At 40.6% G+C, this 17,181-nt stretch overlaps 1 protein-coding gene across 5 annotated transcripts in view; it reads left to right on the top strand.

Moving 5' to 3' along the window:
- LOC127440571 (ras-responsive element-binding protein 1-like) overlaps positions 1 to 17,181 on the top strand; it is a 51,768-nt gene that overhangs the window by 29,980 nt on the left and 4,607 nt on the right. For 3 of the 5 annotated variants that reach the window (XM_051697248.1, XM_051697251.1, XM_051697249.1), the window contains 7 exons: positions 3,618 to 3,707; positions 5,014 to 5,177; positions 11,428 to 11,572; positions 11,915 to 12,057; positions 12,605 to 12,794; positions 13,186 to 15,775; positions 16,952 to 17,122. In XM_051697248.1, coding sequence (XP_051553208.1) covers positions 3,618 to 3,707; positions 5,014 to 5,177; positions 11,428 to 11,572; positions 11,915 to 12,057; positions 12,605 to 12,794; positions 13,186 to 15,775; positions 16,952 to 17,122 — 3,493 coding nt within the window. Of the gene's footprint in view, positions 1 to 3,617; positions 3,708 to 5,013; positions 5,178 to 7,319; positions 7,611 to 11,427; positions 11,573 to 11,914; positions 12,058 to 12,604; positions 12,795 to 13,185; positions 15,776 to 16,951; positions 17,123 to 17,181 lie in introns of those variants that run through there. The other 2 variants (XM_051697252.1, XM_051697253.1) reach the window with 2 other exon arrangements.

Raw genomic sequence — 17,181 nt, 5'->3', positions numbered from 1 at the left:
CATGGTGTGTACTTTAATATGGTATTTTTTCACTGTGGGAGCTTGCAGAATTTGGTTAGTCAGTCAGAGTGGCAGTGACATGAATGAATGTTACATTTATATAGCACTTTTTTTCTGACACTACACTCAAAGCGCTTTACACCGTGAACAGTGAACTCTCCTCAACCACCACCAATGTGCAGCATCCACCTGGATGATGCGACGGCAGCCATAGTGCACCAGTACGCTCACCACACACCAGCTATTGTTGGTGAGGAGAGAGTAGAGTTATAGAGCCAATTAATGGATGGGGATTATTAGGAGGCCATGATTGATATGGGCCAATGGGGGGAATTTGGCCAGGAACCCGAGGTTACACCCCTACTCTTTACGAGATGTGCCCTGGGATTTTTAATGACCACAGAGAGTCAGGACCTCGGTTTAACGTCTCATTCGAAGGATGGTGCCTTTTTACAGTGTAGTGTCCCCGTCACTATACTGGGGCATTAGGACCCACACAGGCCACAGGGTGAGCACCCCCTGCTGGCCTCCCTAATACCTCTTCCAGCAGCAACCTTAGTTTTCCCCAGGAGGTCTCCCATCCAGGTACTGACCAGGCTCAACCCTGCTTAGCTTCAATGGGCAACCAGTCTTGAGCTACACCAAAACCCCATTAAATGACTGGCAACTGGCAACAAATGGTCCTTGCGCTTTCTCAATCCCCCCTTTGTCAGAGCCGATGCATGTCTTACGCCTTCAATTAAAGTGTGTGATTTTACTGAAACACTTCTCTGTAGAGAAAACAGGTGTTTCAGTCCCCCAACCCCCTCTAGTATCCCTTCCCCATCCCTCCCCCAGCACTAACAGTATTTCCATACGCTGAGAGGGAATTCTGCACTGCTGCTCTACCGCAAAAGTCCTTGCCCACTTAATTAGTGATGCTCTTCTCCAGCCTGTGCTGCTGCTCTCTTTAGAAACAGATGGACAGGCCACTTGTTACACATGTGACGAGAGTGCACAACCGGTCCTACAGCTCTGAAACATACTGTCTTCAGCAGGCAGGCCATATCCTGCATCTGTTTCACCTATTGTGTTTATCTCTCACTGGGGTTTTGGGGTCAAAGAGAGCAACATGTGACATATATATATATATATATATACATACACACACCGATAAGCCATAACATTAAAACCACCTGCCTAATATCGTGTAGGTCCCCCTCGTGCTGGCAAAACAGCTCTGACCCATTGAGGCATGGACTCCACAAGACCTCTGAAGGTGTGCTGTGGTATCTGGCACAAAGACGTTAGCAGCAGATCCTTCAAGTCCTGTAAGTTGTGAGGTGGGGCCTCCATGGATCAGACTTGTTGGTCCAGCACATCCCATAGATGCTCAATCGGATTGAGATCTGGGGAATTTGGAGGCCAAGTCAACACCTTGAACTCTTTGTCATGTTCCTCAAACCATTCCTGGACAATTTTTGCAGTGTGGCAGGGTGCATTATCCTGCTGAAAGAGACCACTGCCATCAGGGAATACCGTTGCCATGAAGGGATGTACGTGGTCTGCGACAATCTTTAGGTAGGTGGTATGTGTCAAAGTAACATGAATGCCAGGATCCAAAGTTTCCCAGCAGAACATTGCCCAGAGCATCACACTGCCTCCGCCGGCCTGCCTTCCTCCCTCCCATAGTGCAGGGCTACTCAGCTTTGGTCAGGGGCCACAAAGTTGGATCCCTGTACCCTTGAGGGCCACACTCTTAATTTTTATGATTATATACTGTACACACACACACATATATATATATATATATATATATATATATATATATATATATATATATATATATATATATATATATAATTATAAGTTAACATTTTTATAATAAGAATGTTGGAATGTTAGTTAATGGGATAGTTAATCTAAAAACAAAAATTCTCTCATCATTTACTCACCTTCATGCCATCCCAGATGTGTATAACTTACTTTCTTCTGCTGAAGAGAAATTATGATTATATCTCAGCTCTGTGGATGAGAGACAGATCAGTATTTAAGTCCTTGGCTTTTTTACTATAAATATCCACTTTCACTTTCAGATGTGAACGTGAAACTAAACAGGCACCACATGTGACTTACAGATGTGAAAGTAAAGGTTGAGATTTATAGTAAAAAAAGACTTAAATATTGATCTGTTTCTCACCCACACCTATTATATCACTTCTGAAGACATATATTTAACCACTGGAATCTTATGGATTACTTTTGTGCTGCCATTATGTGTTTTTTTGGAGCTTCAAAGTTCTGGTCTATTTTAAAAATCTTCATTTGTGTTCTGCAGAAGAAAGAAAGTCATACACATCTGGGATGGCGTTAGGGTGAGGAAATGATTAGAGAATTTTCATTTGTCCGTCAACTATCCCTTTTAGTAATTATTTTAAACATATGGGGTGTTACAGTTCGATTTTCTGATAGATCAGTTCTGTTGTCAATGATTGTCAACTAACAAACACCATGAGTATTCAACATCACAGACACCAGTTCAGAAATAAAAGTGATATATCCAAAATTAGCACCAAAAGTCCTTCAGTGACAAGTCATAAAGATTTTGTGCCGAAGTAGATCACAACATCATAACATCAGCCATGCTCAGATATTATTTGTTTTTTATTTTGTATTTATTTGTAACATTCTCTTGCAGTTGAATTCCTACACTAATGTGATTCAGCAATATAAAGAACTAGCGTAAATCCTCACAATTCTTACAGATTTTATAGGCTGCTGATTAATACTGTATATTTCTGATGATGAGATCATAACACGGGCCGCAAAAGCCACGTGTTGAGTAGCGCTGCCATAGTGCATCCTGCTGCCATCTCTTCCCCAGGTAAACAACGAACATGCACCCAGCTGTCCACATGATCTAAAAGAAAATGTGATTCATCAGACCAGGCCACCTTCTTCCATTGCTCCATGGTCCAATTCTGACACTCATGTGCCCATTGTAGGCGCTTTTGGCGGTGGACAGGGGTCAGCGTGGGCACTCTGTGCAGCAAGATATGATGCACTGTGTGTTCTGACACCTTTCTATCAGGGCCAGCATTAAGTTTTTCATCAATTTGTGCTACAGTAGCTCTTCTGTGGGATCGGACCAGACGGGCTAGCCTTCGCTCCCCACGTGCATCAGTGAGCCTTGATGCAGAAGAGCCTGTCGTCAGTTCACCCGTTGTCCTTCCTTGGACTACTTTTAGTAGGTACTAACCACTGCATACCGGGAACATCCCACAAGACCTGCCGTTTTGGAGATGCTCTGACCCAGTCGTCTAGCCATCACAATTTGGCCCTTGTCAAAGTCGCTCAGATCCTTACGCTTGCCCATTTTTGCCCTGCTTCCAACACATGAAATTCAAGAACTGACAGTTCACTTGTGGCCTAATAGATCCCACCCCTTGTCAAGTGCCATTGTAACGAGATAATCGATGTTATTCACTTCACCTGTCAGTGGTATAAATGTTGTGGCTGATCAGTGTATGCACACACTGTATGATGTAAACTTCTTCAACATCAAAAACAAAAATAAACAAATTGAGTGACATGAGTAGAGATCTTTCTGAGAAGACTTGTTTGTGTGTCTTCCACAGGAAGTCAAAGAAGAACACTCAAACTTCATTTGCCCTCTGTGTAACAAAAACTGCATGACACAGCACCAACTCACAATGCATATCAGACAGGTACGTGCCCTTACACAAACACACCATCACACCCCTTTACCCCTCTTTACTGAACTGCCAAAATGTTGTTTTAATGGGATTTTACCCAAAGGGGTTTTAAAGGGATTTTACCCAAAAATGAACCTTCTTTCATCGTTTACTCACCCTCATCTCATCACAGATGTATATGACATTCATTGTTCTGCTGAACACAAACGAAAATGTTTAGAATATCTCAGCTCTGTTGGGCCGTACAATGCAAGTGAATGGTGGTTTAATCCATGTCTTCAGAAGTGATATGATAGGTGTGGATAAGAAACTTCAATATTTATGTCCTGTTTTACTATAAATGTCCATTTTCTCTTTCACTTCCACATTCTTCTTCTTTTGTTTTCCTACTAAGCAGGGAGGAGAATGTTTAGTAAAAAAGGACTTAAATATTGATCTGTTTCATACCCACACGTATCATATTGCTTCTGAACACATGGATTAACCAGTGGAGTCTAGATTACTATTATGCTGCCTTTAAGTGCTTTTTGGGGCTTCAAAGTTCTGGCCATCATTCACTTGCATTGAATGGACCAACATAGCTGAGATATTCTCCTAAAAATCTTCATCTGTGTTCTGCAGAAAAAGAAAGTCATACACATATGGTATGACATGGTGGTTTTCATTTTTGGGTGACTAATACTTTAAGACTTCACATATAAACAATTAATCAAACATGGAAATTTACCAAGGGATTATTCACCTAAAAACTGAATATTCTGTCATTATTTACTTGCCTTCTGAGATGTAATTTTGTATTCTGTAACTCTGTTCCAAACCTGAATGACATACTTTTTTATGCAGAACACTAAAGGAATTTTTTTATGAATATCCAGGTCTGTTCCTTACAATGGCAGTTGCACTATTTTTAGCACTAATCGTTGTGAATGTGCAACGAATTTCATGATTTTCACTGAAAATAACGTACATTTCGGTTGTTTCTCACCAAACTAATCGTATGTCTTCAAAATACTTGGAATATGACACATGAGCCGCATGGACTCATTTTTATGTTGCTTAGGGTTCCTTTTTTAAGCTTTGATGTTAATCTTTATTAGCTACCATTGAATAGACGGACTGGGATATTCATAAAAGAAAAAAAAAAAAAACTTTTGTGTTCCACATATGAAAGTGAGTCAGACAGGTTTGGATGACATGTGGGGTGAGTACATTATGGCAGAGTTTTCATTTTTGGGGTGAACTATTCTTTTAAAGTCATTAATAGTCTATGTCATAATTAAAACTAAAACTGGAGTTTGTATATTTGTTTCTCCTTCAGCATAATACAGACAGTGGAGGCACTGATCACTCCTGCAGTATCTGCCTGAAGGCTCTGAGCTCGGCCAGCTCTCTGGATCGCCACATGCTGGTACACAGCGGAGAAAGGCCATATAAGTGTGTAATATGTAGCCAGACCTTCACCACCAACGGAAATATGCACAGGTAATTTTTCAGCTGAGCAGAACAGTGTTTTTGGAGTTTTTGCATTAACCTATACTGTTGTATAGGTTAATGTCAGACATGTCCATACACCAAGGAGTATCCAGTTCCTTATTTAATTGGTTAATTGCTTGGAAGTGTTAAATCATCCCCTGAAAAGTAAGCCATGCTTCACCCGCAACCGAAGTATTACCCAACTCTGACATGTTTCAGAGCATAACTATCCTTATATCCTAATTTACATTAAATGGATAGTTCACCCAAAAATTGAAATTCTATCATCATTTACTCACCCTAATGTCTTCCCAGATGTGTATGACTTTCTTTCTTCAGCAGAACACAAAAGAAGATTTGTAGAAGAAAATCTCAGCTCTGTGGGTACATACAATGCAAGTGAATGGTGATCAGACCTTTGTAGCTCCAAAAATCACATAAAGGAAGCATAAAAGTGATACATATGACTAAATGACTAGATCAAAATTTAAATCCTTTTTTCTCTGAATCTCCACTTTCACTAATACATCTGAAAGTCACATGTGGTGCCTGTTTAGTTTCACTTTTACATCTGAAAGTGAATGTGAAAGTGGAGATTTATAGTAAAAAAGGACTTAAATATTGTTCTGTTTCTCACCCACACCTATTATATCGCTTCTGAAGATATGGATATAACCACTGGAGTCTTATGGATTACTTTTATGTTTGCTTTATGTGATTTTTGGAGCTACAAAGGTCTGATCAAAGTTCACTTGCATTGTGAGGACCTTCAGAGCTCAAATATTTTTCTATAAATCTTAGTTTGTTTTCTGCTGAAGAAAGAAAATCATACACATCTGGGATGGCATGAGGGAGAGTAAATGATAAGAGAATTTTTACTTTTGGGTGAACTATCCCTTTAATAAATTAGCCAGGTTTTAGCACTTTTAGGCATTTAAAGCTGCTGTGTGGAATTTCTGGGCCACCAAACAGAATTACAAAAATAACTGGTTGGACAAAAAGGGGGTATTTATACTTAGTCACTTCATGGGTTTTTGCTGATCGGATAGCTGTCTGATCATAAAAAGACAAAGTTTAAACGCCCTCAAAGACGGATTCGAGATGGATATAAAACCTCCCGAGGTGGTTTGAGATGAATTCCAGATGAAACTCGGCCAAGTGTAAAAGCATCTGGCTGTTCAATCTACATACTGTATGTAAACTTTACTCCGCCCAAACAGCACTATGTCAGCATTGGGAAAATGTGAAATATGTTACAGAGTATTTGCATAGGGCTTGCCTTGCAGTAAATAATATCAAATTAAGAAACGGATGCACATTGTAGGAGAGACAGAACATATTTTTTTGATGCAGATCGCTGATGAAACTGAAACTAAAAACTGACAATAAGCGTAGCTGACGTGCATGATGTATCTTACCTACAACAAGCACCAAGGGGAAAAATACAAAGTGCACACCCACAGACACACGCGAGCACTGTTCAGAGTCAGTTGAAATCAAATAATCAATCACATCTTTTCAATTCGTTGCCCGGCATTAGTATAACTATGGAAGTGATCTCCAGTAAGTTTTATTTGCAAACACCGTGGGAATTGAAGATTGGATTTATATCCGTTTGCCAAAGACACATTGATGTGGCCAAGAATAAATGAAATGTGCTTATTCAACCGGATAGCAATTCGATCCGTAAAAATGCATGAAGTGACCATGTGTAAATACCCCCAAATATCCCACCCCAAACTCACACTATTGAGCCAGTGTTGCTGTGTTGGCTGGTTGTGATGCTCAAACAAACAGAGCAATGTTTTGAAAGTGCTACAGTGTTTACACTTTTCAGGGAAATCATACTGCAAACGCCTAATTATAGTTGCCAATTATACAATTCATCTTTAAAGAGAAGAGATGAGAAAATCTTACTACATCAGTTACCACATCTGCTATTTTGTATCTTGTAACTGTAAGATAGGAACAATAAAATCCTTCCAAGCAATGTATTCTTACCACTTTTGGTTTTATATGTGTTTTGTTGTATGTTAAAAATATACAGTTGCAACAAGAAATAGAAGTGTTACTGTATGCACAGGTTGTAGGCTGGATTAACAGGAGCTTGTAGGTTTGTGGAGGAGGAGGGCCAGCACAGAGGGAAGGTTGGGAGGGATGAAGGAATGTCCGTACATGTGATGTGAGTGGCCTGTTTCTCAATGCTGACTGATGTTTGCACTAGCCTCTCTCTTTTATATCTCTTATATTTGTATTTTGGCATTGTTCTGTGTCCAGACTTCTCTTTAAAAGTGTCTGTGTGATTGAGGGTTTGTTGTGTGACTGGACTCTTTTTATTTGTGTTGATGGGATGTGCATAGAGGACTTCCTTGTGCAGTTGAGACATGCAGGCATTCCAGATGGGGGTGGAAGAAGTTTGTGTGAGGAAGAGAGGGAAAAAAAGTAGGTGGTGAGGAGAGGGGGGCTCAAATACTTCTATGGATGGTACAGTGGACCCAAAAAGTATTTGGACACTATTGGACACTTAAGTCCATGTCCAGTTAAAAATGTATGAATTTCATTGCGTTGGATAACAAAACATCAAATCAACTGGCATCTGCCAGATGCATCCAACAAATGATGCAAGAGATTTTGTCAGAACTAACTTCACATTTCTTAACAATTCTATTTTTTTTTACTTTATCTGCTCCCATGGTACCCTAGCAGAGTAACCACAGGTCAAGTTTATCGCATTAACTGTGGACTTGATCCACCATGTTTAACAACCAGAAAGTGTCCAATATATATATATATTTAGGGATAGTTAATCCAAAAATTGTATTCTATCATCATTTACTCACCCTCATGCCATCCCAGATGTGTAAGTCCTTTAGAAGAATATCTCAGCTCTGTAGGTCCTTACAATGCAAGTGAATGGTGACCTGCACTTTGAAGCTCCAAAAATCACATTAAGGCCACATAAAAGTAATCCAAATGAATCCGGTGGTTTAATCCATATTAATATGATAGGTGTGGGTGTGGGTGAGAAAAAAATCTATATTTAAGTCCTTTTTTATTATAAATCTTCACTTACACATTTTCACATTTTGAAAGTGAAAGTGGAGATTTATGGTAAAAAAAGGACTTAAATGGTCACCATTCTGATCACCATTCACTTGCATTGTGAGGACCAGTAGAGCTGAGATATTCTTCAAAAAATCTTTGTTTGTGTTCAGCAGAAAAAAGAAAGTCTTACACATCTGGGATGGCATCAGGGTGAGTAAATGATGAGGGAATTTTCATTTTTGGGTGAACCACCCCTTTAAGAAATGTGTTTGTGCTATATTTCTTTAAAATAATTATCCCTTTGTTGGATATTTCCAAATATTTTTGGGGCCACTGTACATCATAGATTTAAGTGTTTATTTTTACAATTACAAAACTCAACCTTGTCTGGTAGAACATCATGCTGTTGAGCAATTTTCCCCACACTGCCCTCTGGCACTATTGATGAGGCACTGCAGAAGGAAAAATAAAGTCAGTGGTTCTGCATCAACAGGTACAGTAACTTCAAACATAGAACCACAGTGTGATTAAGTGGCATGTGACAAGAAATTGCAAGAATTGGAATTATGATTGCTCAATAGCTTTATGACGCAGATACTGTTTCAGTCCAGTTTTCTACTGTGAGTATGTGAGGTGAGAGACGTGAGATGGAACTAGGATTCAGGCTGTCAGGGTTGGGTCCAGGTGTGTGGCCATCACACTGCCAATCTGCTATAAATATCTATGGCTGCAGAGTGTAAAACAAAATTCTTACTACTGGGTCTGCTGACATTTTTCCTTCCCTTCCACTTGACCATACATATACATTCAGTGAATGACCATAAACACTATACACCTCAATAAACTGAAAGCATATAACTACACATTTCATTCTAAAATGTACTCACTCTAACATGCTCAGTCACTCTTGACAGCTAAGCAAAAGCATCAGGGACCTAGTATCTGGTCGAACCTGAAAGGTGGGTAGGGGGTGCACATGCTCAGGCATGTTGTAATGTGATTCTCAGCATTTTGCTTCCACATATTACCTCTTACCTCTAAGAAAGATCGTCTCTGCTGTCCATTTTATTGCATTTCAGCTCAGCCACTTTTCCCTGTCCTTGTTTGTGTAATACACTTCTTAAGTATTTAAGTATTCCAGTAGCCACAGAGCTATAGCATCACATCAGCACCAAATTGATTAGGTTAATACAGTGCATCCAGAAAGTATTCACAGCGCTTCACTTTTTCCACATTTTGTTATGTTACAGCCTTATTCCAAGATGGATTAAATTGATTATTTTCCTCAAAATTCTACAAACAATACCCCATAATGACAACGTGAAACAAGTTTGTTTGAAATCTTTGCAAATTTATAAAAAAAAATTACAAAAAATACAAAAAAAAAAACACACCAAAAAAAAAAATCACATGTACATAAGTATTCACAGCCTTTGCTCAATACTTTGTTGAAGCACCTTTGGCACCAATTACAGCCTCAAGTCTTTTTGAGTATGATGCTACAAGCTTGGCACACCTATTTTTGGGCAGTTTCTCCCATTCTTCTTTGCAGGACCTCTCAAGCTCCATCAGGTTGGATGGGGAGCGTCGGTGCACAGCCATTTTCAAATCTCTCCAGAGATGTTCAATCGGGTTCAAGTCTGGGCTCTGGCTGGGCCACTCAAGGACATTCACAGAGTTGTCCCGGAGCCACTCCTTTGTTATCTTGGCTGTGTGCTTAGGGTCGTTGTCCTGTTGTAAGATGAACCTTCGCCTCAGTCTGAGGTCCAGAGCGCTCTGGAGCAGGTTTTCATCAAAGATGTCTCTGTACATTGCTGCATTCATCTTTCCCTCGATCCTGACTAGTCTCTCAGTTCCTGCCGCTGAAAAACATCCCCACAGCATGATGCTGCCACCACCATGCTTCACTGTAGGGATGGTATTGGCCAGGTGATGAGCGGTGCCTGGGTTCCTCCAGACATGATGCTTGCCATTCAGGCCAAAGTGTTCAGTCTTTGTTTCTCATGGTCTGAGAGTCCTTCAGGTGCCTTTTGGCAAACTCCAGGCAGGCTGTTATGTGCCTTTTACTGAGGAGTGGTTTCCGTCAGGCCACTCTACCATATAGGCCTAATTGGTGGAGTGCTGCAGAGATGGTTGTTCTTCTGGAAGGTTCTCCTCTCTCCACAGAGAAACGCTGGAGCTCTGTCAGAGTGACCATCGGGTTCTTGGTCACCTCCCTGACTAAGGCCCTTCTCCCCCGATCGCTCAGTTTGGCCGGGCATCCAGCTCTAGGAAGAGTCCTGGTGGTTCCAAACTTCCATTTACGGATGATGGAGGCCACTGTGCTCATTGGGACCTTCAATGCTGCAGACATTTTTCTGTACCCTTCCCCAGATTTGTGCCTCAATACAATCCTGTCTTGGAGGTCTACAGACAATTCCTTGGACTTCTTGGCTTGGTTTGTGCTCTGACATGAACTGTTAACTGTGGGACCTTACATAGACAGGTGTGTGCCTTTCCAAATCATGTCCAATCAACTGAATTTACCACAGGTGGACTCCAATCAAGTTGTAGAAACATCTCAAGGATGATCAGTGGAAACAGGATGCACCTGAGCTCAGTTTTGAGTGTCATGGCAAAGGCTGTGAATACTTATGTACATGCGATTTTTTTCGTTTTTTATTTTTAATAAATTTGCAAAGATTTCAAACAAACTTGTTTCATGTTGTCATTATGGGTTATTGTTTGTAGAATTTTGAGGAAAATAATGAATTTAATCCATTTTGGAATAAGGCTGTAACATAAAAAAATTTGGAAAAAGTGAAGCGCTGTGAATAATTTCCAGATGCACTGTAAATACATGGAACATGTTATATAAATACAAACGACAGTAAGTGGTCACTTTTCTCATTGCTTAATCAAGCCAGTTAATTTCTCTCATTTTCATTATGGTCATTAATAGGTAGGCCTATAGAGCTTGTTCACTGACATGATTAGTGTATGAAATGTGGCATGTCTTACAGTACAATATAGTCAAATTATTGACCATGAGTTTGCAGAAGCACACAATAATAACTATGTTGGTAAGGTTTGTCAAGATAAACTTTGATGTTGACAAAGCCTTGTCTGAAAGTTTAACACTAATTAAAAAAGTTACAGATAGAGAGAGATATTAAAGGCCTTTGTCAAGCCAACATAATTATTGAAACTGAAGAGAAGTTATTTGTTTCTGCAGGCACATAAAAATTCATGAAAAGGATGCAAATGGTATTCCTACGCCCAGTCCTTCTCCAATAAACAAGCGCCGTCGTCTCTCTACTAAGAGAAAGCCTAGTGTGGAGGATGAGGGGGAGCAGGCTGATGAACCACCAAATAAAAAGGTAAATTTCCACCTCTGTTGACGTCTACCAAAGAGCTGCTTTTAAAAGAACAGTTCACTCAAATTAAAATTCTGTCATCACTTTTTGGAAATTCGCCTTTTGCGTTCCATGTAAGAATAGAAAGTCATATGGCTTTGGAGCGACATGAGGGTGAGTAAAATATTATAGAATTTTCATTTTGGGTGAACTATTCCTTTAATGCCTTTTGAAATTAACTGTGCCTGTACTAAAGTTATTTTGTAAGGTTGTATGGAGAAGAGTTGCTGTACCATTATAATATGCAATGCTATGCTATAACATGAGGTTTTTTGTTGTATATATAAACAAATTGACTCTATTTAGGAGATGTTGATGCAAAAGGCTGAAGAGCCTTGTTCTGTAAAGAGTGAAGAAGAACTCCTTCATTGCCCCATCTGCTTTAAGACATTCATCTGTAAATATGGTTTAGAATCCCACATGGAGACACATCCTGACACTACCCTTAGGTAGGCTCAGTAGGGTTTATGCCTTTTGACTTGCTCTTTTGTAAATTGTTAAGAAATTCTTACTGATTTCTTAAAGGGATCATTCACTCAAAAAAATAAAATTCTGTTATAATTTACTCACCCTCATGTTGTTCCAAACATTTACTGTTTGTTGAACGTAACTCATTTTCACACTGAAGCCGCACATGAGCATAAGCTTTCTTTGGCAAGCCCCGAGGGGATGAATATACAATCAACACACATAAACGGCAAAGTTTACTCTAAGATTTGCATCCTTATTCAGTCTATTACCATTGTTTTTTTTAACGCAGTAATCCTGTAGTTATTTCACCGATCTCCACATGAAAGGGAATTTAATTGAAAAAAATATGCTACGAGTGAATGGTGACTGACGCTAACATTCTGCCTAACATCTCCTTTTGTGTTCCACATAAGAAAGAAAGTTATATGGTTTTTAAACAACAAGAGTGTGAGTAAATGATGACAGAATTTTCATTTTTGGGTGAACTAACTCTGCAGGAGTTTTAACTGTTTCTTCTAATTCTAGGTGTAACATTTGTTGCATCACCTTTCGCACACATCGTGCTCTTCTTCGCCATAATACCATCATTCATAAGCAGCTGCCCACAGACCCCACTGGACGACCCTTTATTCAGAGTAACCCCTCCATCCCACTGGGTTTTGGTGACTTGGCTTTCATTGACTTCAGCTGTGACAAGTTTCCCCAAATTGCACAGGTGAGGAACTGAATGTGAATATTTTCAATACATCAGCTAAAACAGAACTTAAAAGGATACTTCACCCAAAAATAAACATTCTGTCATAATTTCTTCACCCTTGTGTTGTTCCAAACCTGTATGACTTTCTTTCTTTCCTGGAACACGAAATGAGATGCAAGGCAGAACGTTAGCCTCAGTCCCCATTCACTTATATTGCAACTTTTTTCCATACAAAGGCTAACATTGTGCCTAATATCTTGTGTTCCACAGAAGAAAGAAAGTCAAGAGAGGGTTTGGAACAACATTCATTCATTTTTGAGTGAAATCTCTCTTTAATTACTTTTCCAATTACAATTTATTTGTTTGAGGCATGACAGGATGATAAGTTTAATTTGTTTTATTTATTCAGGTCTGGTGTGAGACTAACTTGCGACGAAGTGTTAGCAAGTTCCATAGATTTGTCTGTGAGGCCTGCAACAAGGCCTTCCCTCTTCAGCAGTCTCTGGATCTTCACAAATCCGCCCATAAAAGCAGTGCAAACACCAACACTGAACCTCAGGAACAAAGCACAGATGCTGTTATAGATGCCCCAAAAGTAAAATCCCATTCCATGGATTCAAAGGAGGTCAGTGAACCAGTACCACAAGATGATACTACCAATTTTAATGGGAAGAACAGTTTCATGGAGTACCTGGGTCTTCAACACTTCTCCTTGGCCAAGCGAGAGAGATCTGAAGAGGAAATCCAGCAAGAGACTTTAGACAGCATCCGTTTCATTCGCGTTGAGCCACCTTCAACAAATCTACCTCAAGAAGCCAGCAGCAGTCTCAGTCTCTCGATTTTAGACCCTGTCTCTCTTCAAAGCATGAACAAGGACACTGCCCTCAACCTCCTGTCGCTACAACCCCTTCATGGTGTTGTCAGTAGCGGTATGTTTGTCCCAGTAAGTGGTCAAGCTGCGGTGGAGCTGACTGACATTGAACAAATCCTTAAAATCGCTGCCACGGTGCCTCCTCAGATGTCTTTGTCTCTGCTTCCCAAAGGTCAGGCCAGTTCTATACAGGTGGACCCCAAACAGATTGCCTCTCTGAAACCGAAGACCTTAATCACTCCTCGATCCAGCATGGGTGCCTCCACACCGCCTCCACCTGCCATGAACGCCCAGCAGGCCTCTTCTGGCAACATCAGTCCAAGCCTCCCACCCCAAACAGGTCAACAGCTGAGAACTGCCATACAATCTTCAGCCTCCTCTTCTTCCTCAACCTCATCTTCTCCCACGAATTGGGAGACTACTCATCTGGGGCCAGATGTCATAGGAAGCACGATTATCTCATATGACAATGCAACTGGAAATATCAAGAAAGAGAAGTTTGACGGCAAGGACAAGGAATTGAGAGTTTTGAGCAAGAAGACCGCCAAGACAGAGTACCCTTGTCGGTTCTGCAAAGAAGTCTTTTCCTTCTTAGGGGGCCTCCAGGCTCATATGCGTCATCACCTGGGAGCTTCGCCATATCAGTGCACCATTTGCAGCTATGCAGCTCCAGACAAAGCAACACTGATTCGGCATCTCAGAAAACATAGTGGTGAACGCCCATACATCTGTCGCCTCTGTCACTACCCTTTCACTGTGAAAGCCAACTGTGAGCGCCATTTACGCAAGAAACACATGAAGAACACGCGCAAAGAGATCGAGAAGAACATTGAGTATGTAACGACCTCCTCTACTGTAAGTGGTGTATTTGGGGGTGCTAAACTAGACCTCCTTGATACTGCTGGTACTTGTAACACATCTTGTCGTTATTGTGGGGAGGACCTTAAGAACTACCGAGCCCTTCAGATTCATCTGCGAACACACAATGGGTGTCAAAGGAAGCCATTTGAGTGTCGGCAGTGTGGTGCGGCGTTCCTTGCTAAAAGGAACTGCATTCACCATTTGCTGAAGCAGCACCCGGAGGTTCCAGAAAGGGAAATTGAAGAGCACATCAAAAGTCTTCTACCTATTGGAGGAGATGCCACTGCTCAGGCCAACCCTCCAACTTCAAATTGGCTGGTTAATAGCAATGTTCCTCAGAATGTAGGCCCTTTCTCTGGACCAGTTGACCAAAACCAGCCCTTGGATTTCTCTTGCAAATCTAAAATAATTATAGGCTCAGATGTCAAGCTGGAAGGAACTGCTTCCCCTCTGCTTAATCACTGCTCTATGGAGCCAATTGATCTTTCTATGCCTAAGGATCTGGAGAAAAAGAGAATAATGAAAGGACTTGCTTGCAGCACATCCCTTAATCATCAAGATGTTAAGAAGGAACAGTCCTCCCCAAGCACAGAAACAACTCCTGGACTTCTTGCTACTCTCCCCGTCCCCATTTCTAATCTGGCCTCAGCTCTACCCAGTGATCTACCCAAGCCTTTTACTCGCCTGAAGCCACTGCTACCAAAACCATCTTCTGAAATGCAACCACTGGCCTCCATTGCTCAGATTATCTCCTCTGTCTCAGCTGCCCCAATGCTGATTAAAACAGGAATGGATGCTAAGAACAGTGTTAGTGCTATGGATTTCAATACACTAAATGGCAAGAAGTGCACTGTCATTCCAGATTCCACTCCAAATGGTTCTTCTCCTGATAACTCAAAGAGGAGAGGCAAGAAGAGACTATTTCAGGAAGAGATCTGTGATACAAAATTTGCAACAGGCGGTGGCATAGACCTGGATTCAAGTGGAGAGTTCCCCAGTGTGGAGAAAATGCTAGCCACTACTGATGCAAATAAATTCAGCCCCTACTTGCAAACCAGTCAGATGGAGCCAGTGAAGGAGGAGAAAGAGAAGCAGTCCATCAGTGAGGAGGTGAAGGAAGGTAGAGAGGACAAGCCAAAGAAACCTCCGCAGCACAAAGGAAAGAAGAATGCCTATTCCAATTCAGTGCAGAAAATGACATGTCCTTACTGCCCACGTCTGTTCCCTTGGGCCAGCTCATTGCAAAGGCATATGCTAACACATACAGGTGAGACACTTTACAATCCATAAATTGTGACCATTTATGCCATATAACACTTATTCACTTCACTTTACACTCCAATACAGTGAGCTAAATTCCATTCTTAGAAAAGAAGAATATGTAGAATGTGTTAAACCTAGTACAGACATTGTTCAGGATTTGTCCTTCAACCAGCTCAAACTCTAAAAAAGAGTGCAATAAGAGTGAACAAACATAATCTAGGTAGAGATACCTAAGCTGAATACATTTAAGAGAATTTAGATTACCATTGCATGATGAAATCATGAAATCATGATGAAAGTGTTCATAAGCTTTGAAATAACTGTCGATGCTACTGGGGGGCCGTGCCCCTTCACTTTGTCCACTGTACCCCCCAACTAAAATGTTATATTTGACCAAACTATTATATCTTCTCCATGTGTTTTCTGTTCAATACCCACAATATGCAACTTTGACAACTTGAGGATCTGTGCATGGTCTAGTGTTGCAGCATTCTCTAGGGTGGCACACGGCACTGTGTGTGGAGACGGCTCACGTTGTGTGCTCATATTCACGCAGAATTCACAGATTGTGCCCGTTGTACGTTCCACTTCGCCGACCCCTTTTACTCCTGCTGCTGTCTGACTGCACCTTAGAAATAGTGGTCTGCCCATGAAAAGTCCTTTAATAGAAGCCAAAAAAGGCGAATGAAGGATAATTGCATCGTACAGTAGGGGTCAATTTAATCAAATCACAGAATAAGATAGATAGTTGACATAAACTGACATACAATTTCTTCATAATTTTAAAAAAAAGATTAAAAAAAAGAAAAAAGAATACCCATTGAGTTTTTGAACTGCACACCAGTGAGAAGCTGTGTAAGTAGATGATATTCTTTTCTATTTAGCCTGTAATTTAAGATACGTCAATTCTCTTTGTCTTTGATTCTTCATTTTAAGTTGACCATTTATTTAATTGGTCTTTTATGTAGCATTGTAGAAAGGTTTACATTTTATTTAATTTGAACGTTTGGCGTAGTTGTAGGGTTTTGCATGTCTAAAAAAGCTGTGAATTGGGGGGGGTTTCCCCATTTTCTCAATATATGTTTTTCATGGTCGGTATTGTAACAGTACACATCTAAAAGTATTATATATTGATTCTCACATCAGATTGTAATAGTTCTAAGTTAATTTATTTTTACAGGTCAGAAGCCATACCCTTGTCCACAGTGTGAGTCATTCTTCTCCACCAAGTCAAACTGTGAACGCCACCTGCTCCGCAAACATGGAATGTCTAATCGGGGACTTCAACAGAGTGGGTCTCGACCCAGACCTAAGGCTGACGAAGGATCACAAGGAAGCACAGGTACCTATGGTCAGTACAATTATGTTTATTAATGTGTGTTAATGTGCTAAAGATCACTTAACATTTGT

The sequence above is a fragment of the Myxocyprinus asiaticus genome, chromosome 5, assembly GCF_019703515.2.
Source record: "Myxocyprinus asiaticus isolate MX2 ecotype Aquarium Trade chromosome 5, UBuf_Myxa_2, whole genome shotgun sequence".
In the NCBI taxonomy this organism is placed as follows: Eukaryota; Metazoa; Chordata; class Actinopteri; order Cypriniformes; family Catostomidae; genus Myxocyprinus; species Myxocyprinus asiaticus.
This window is presented reverse-complemented; position numbering and strand designations above follow the sequence as displayed.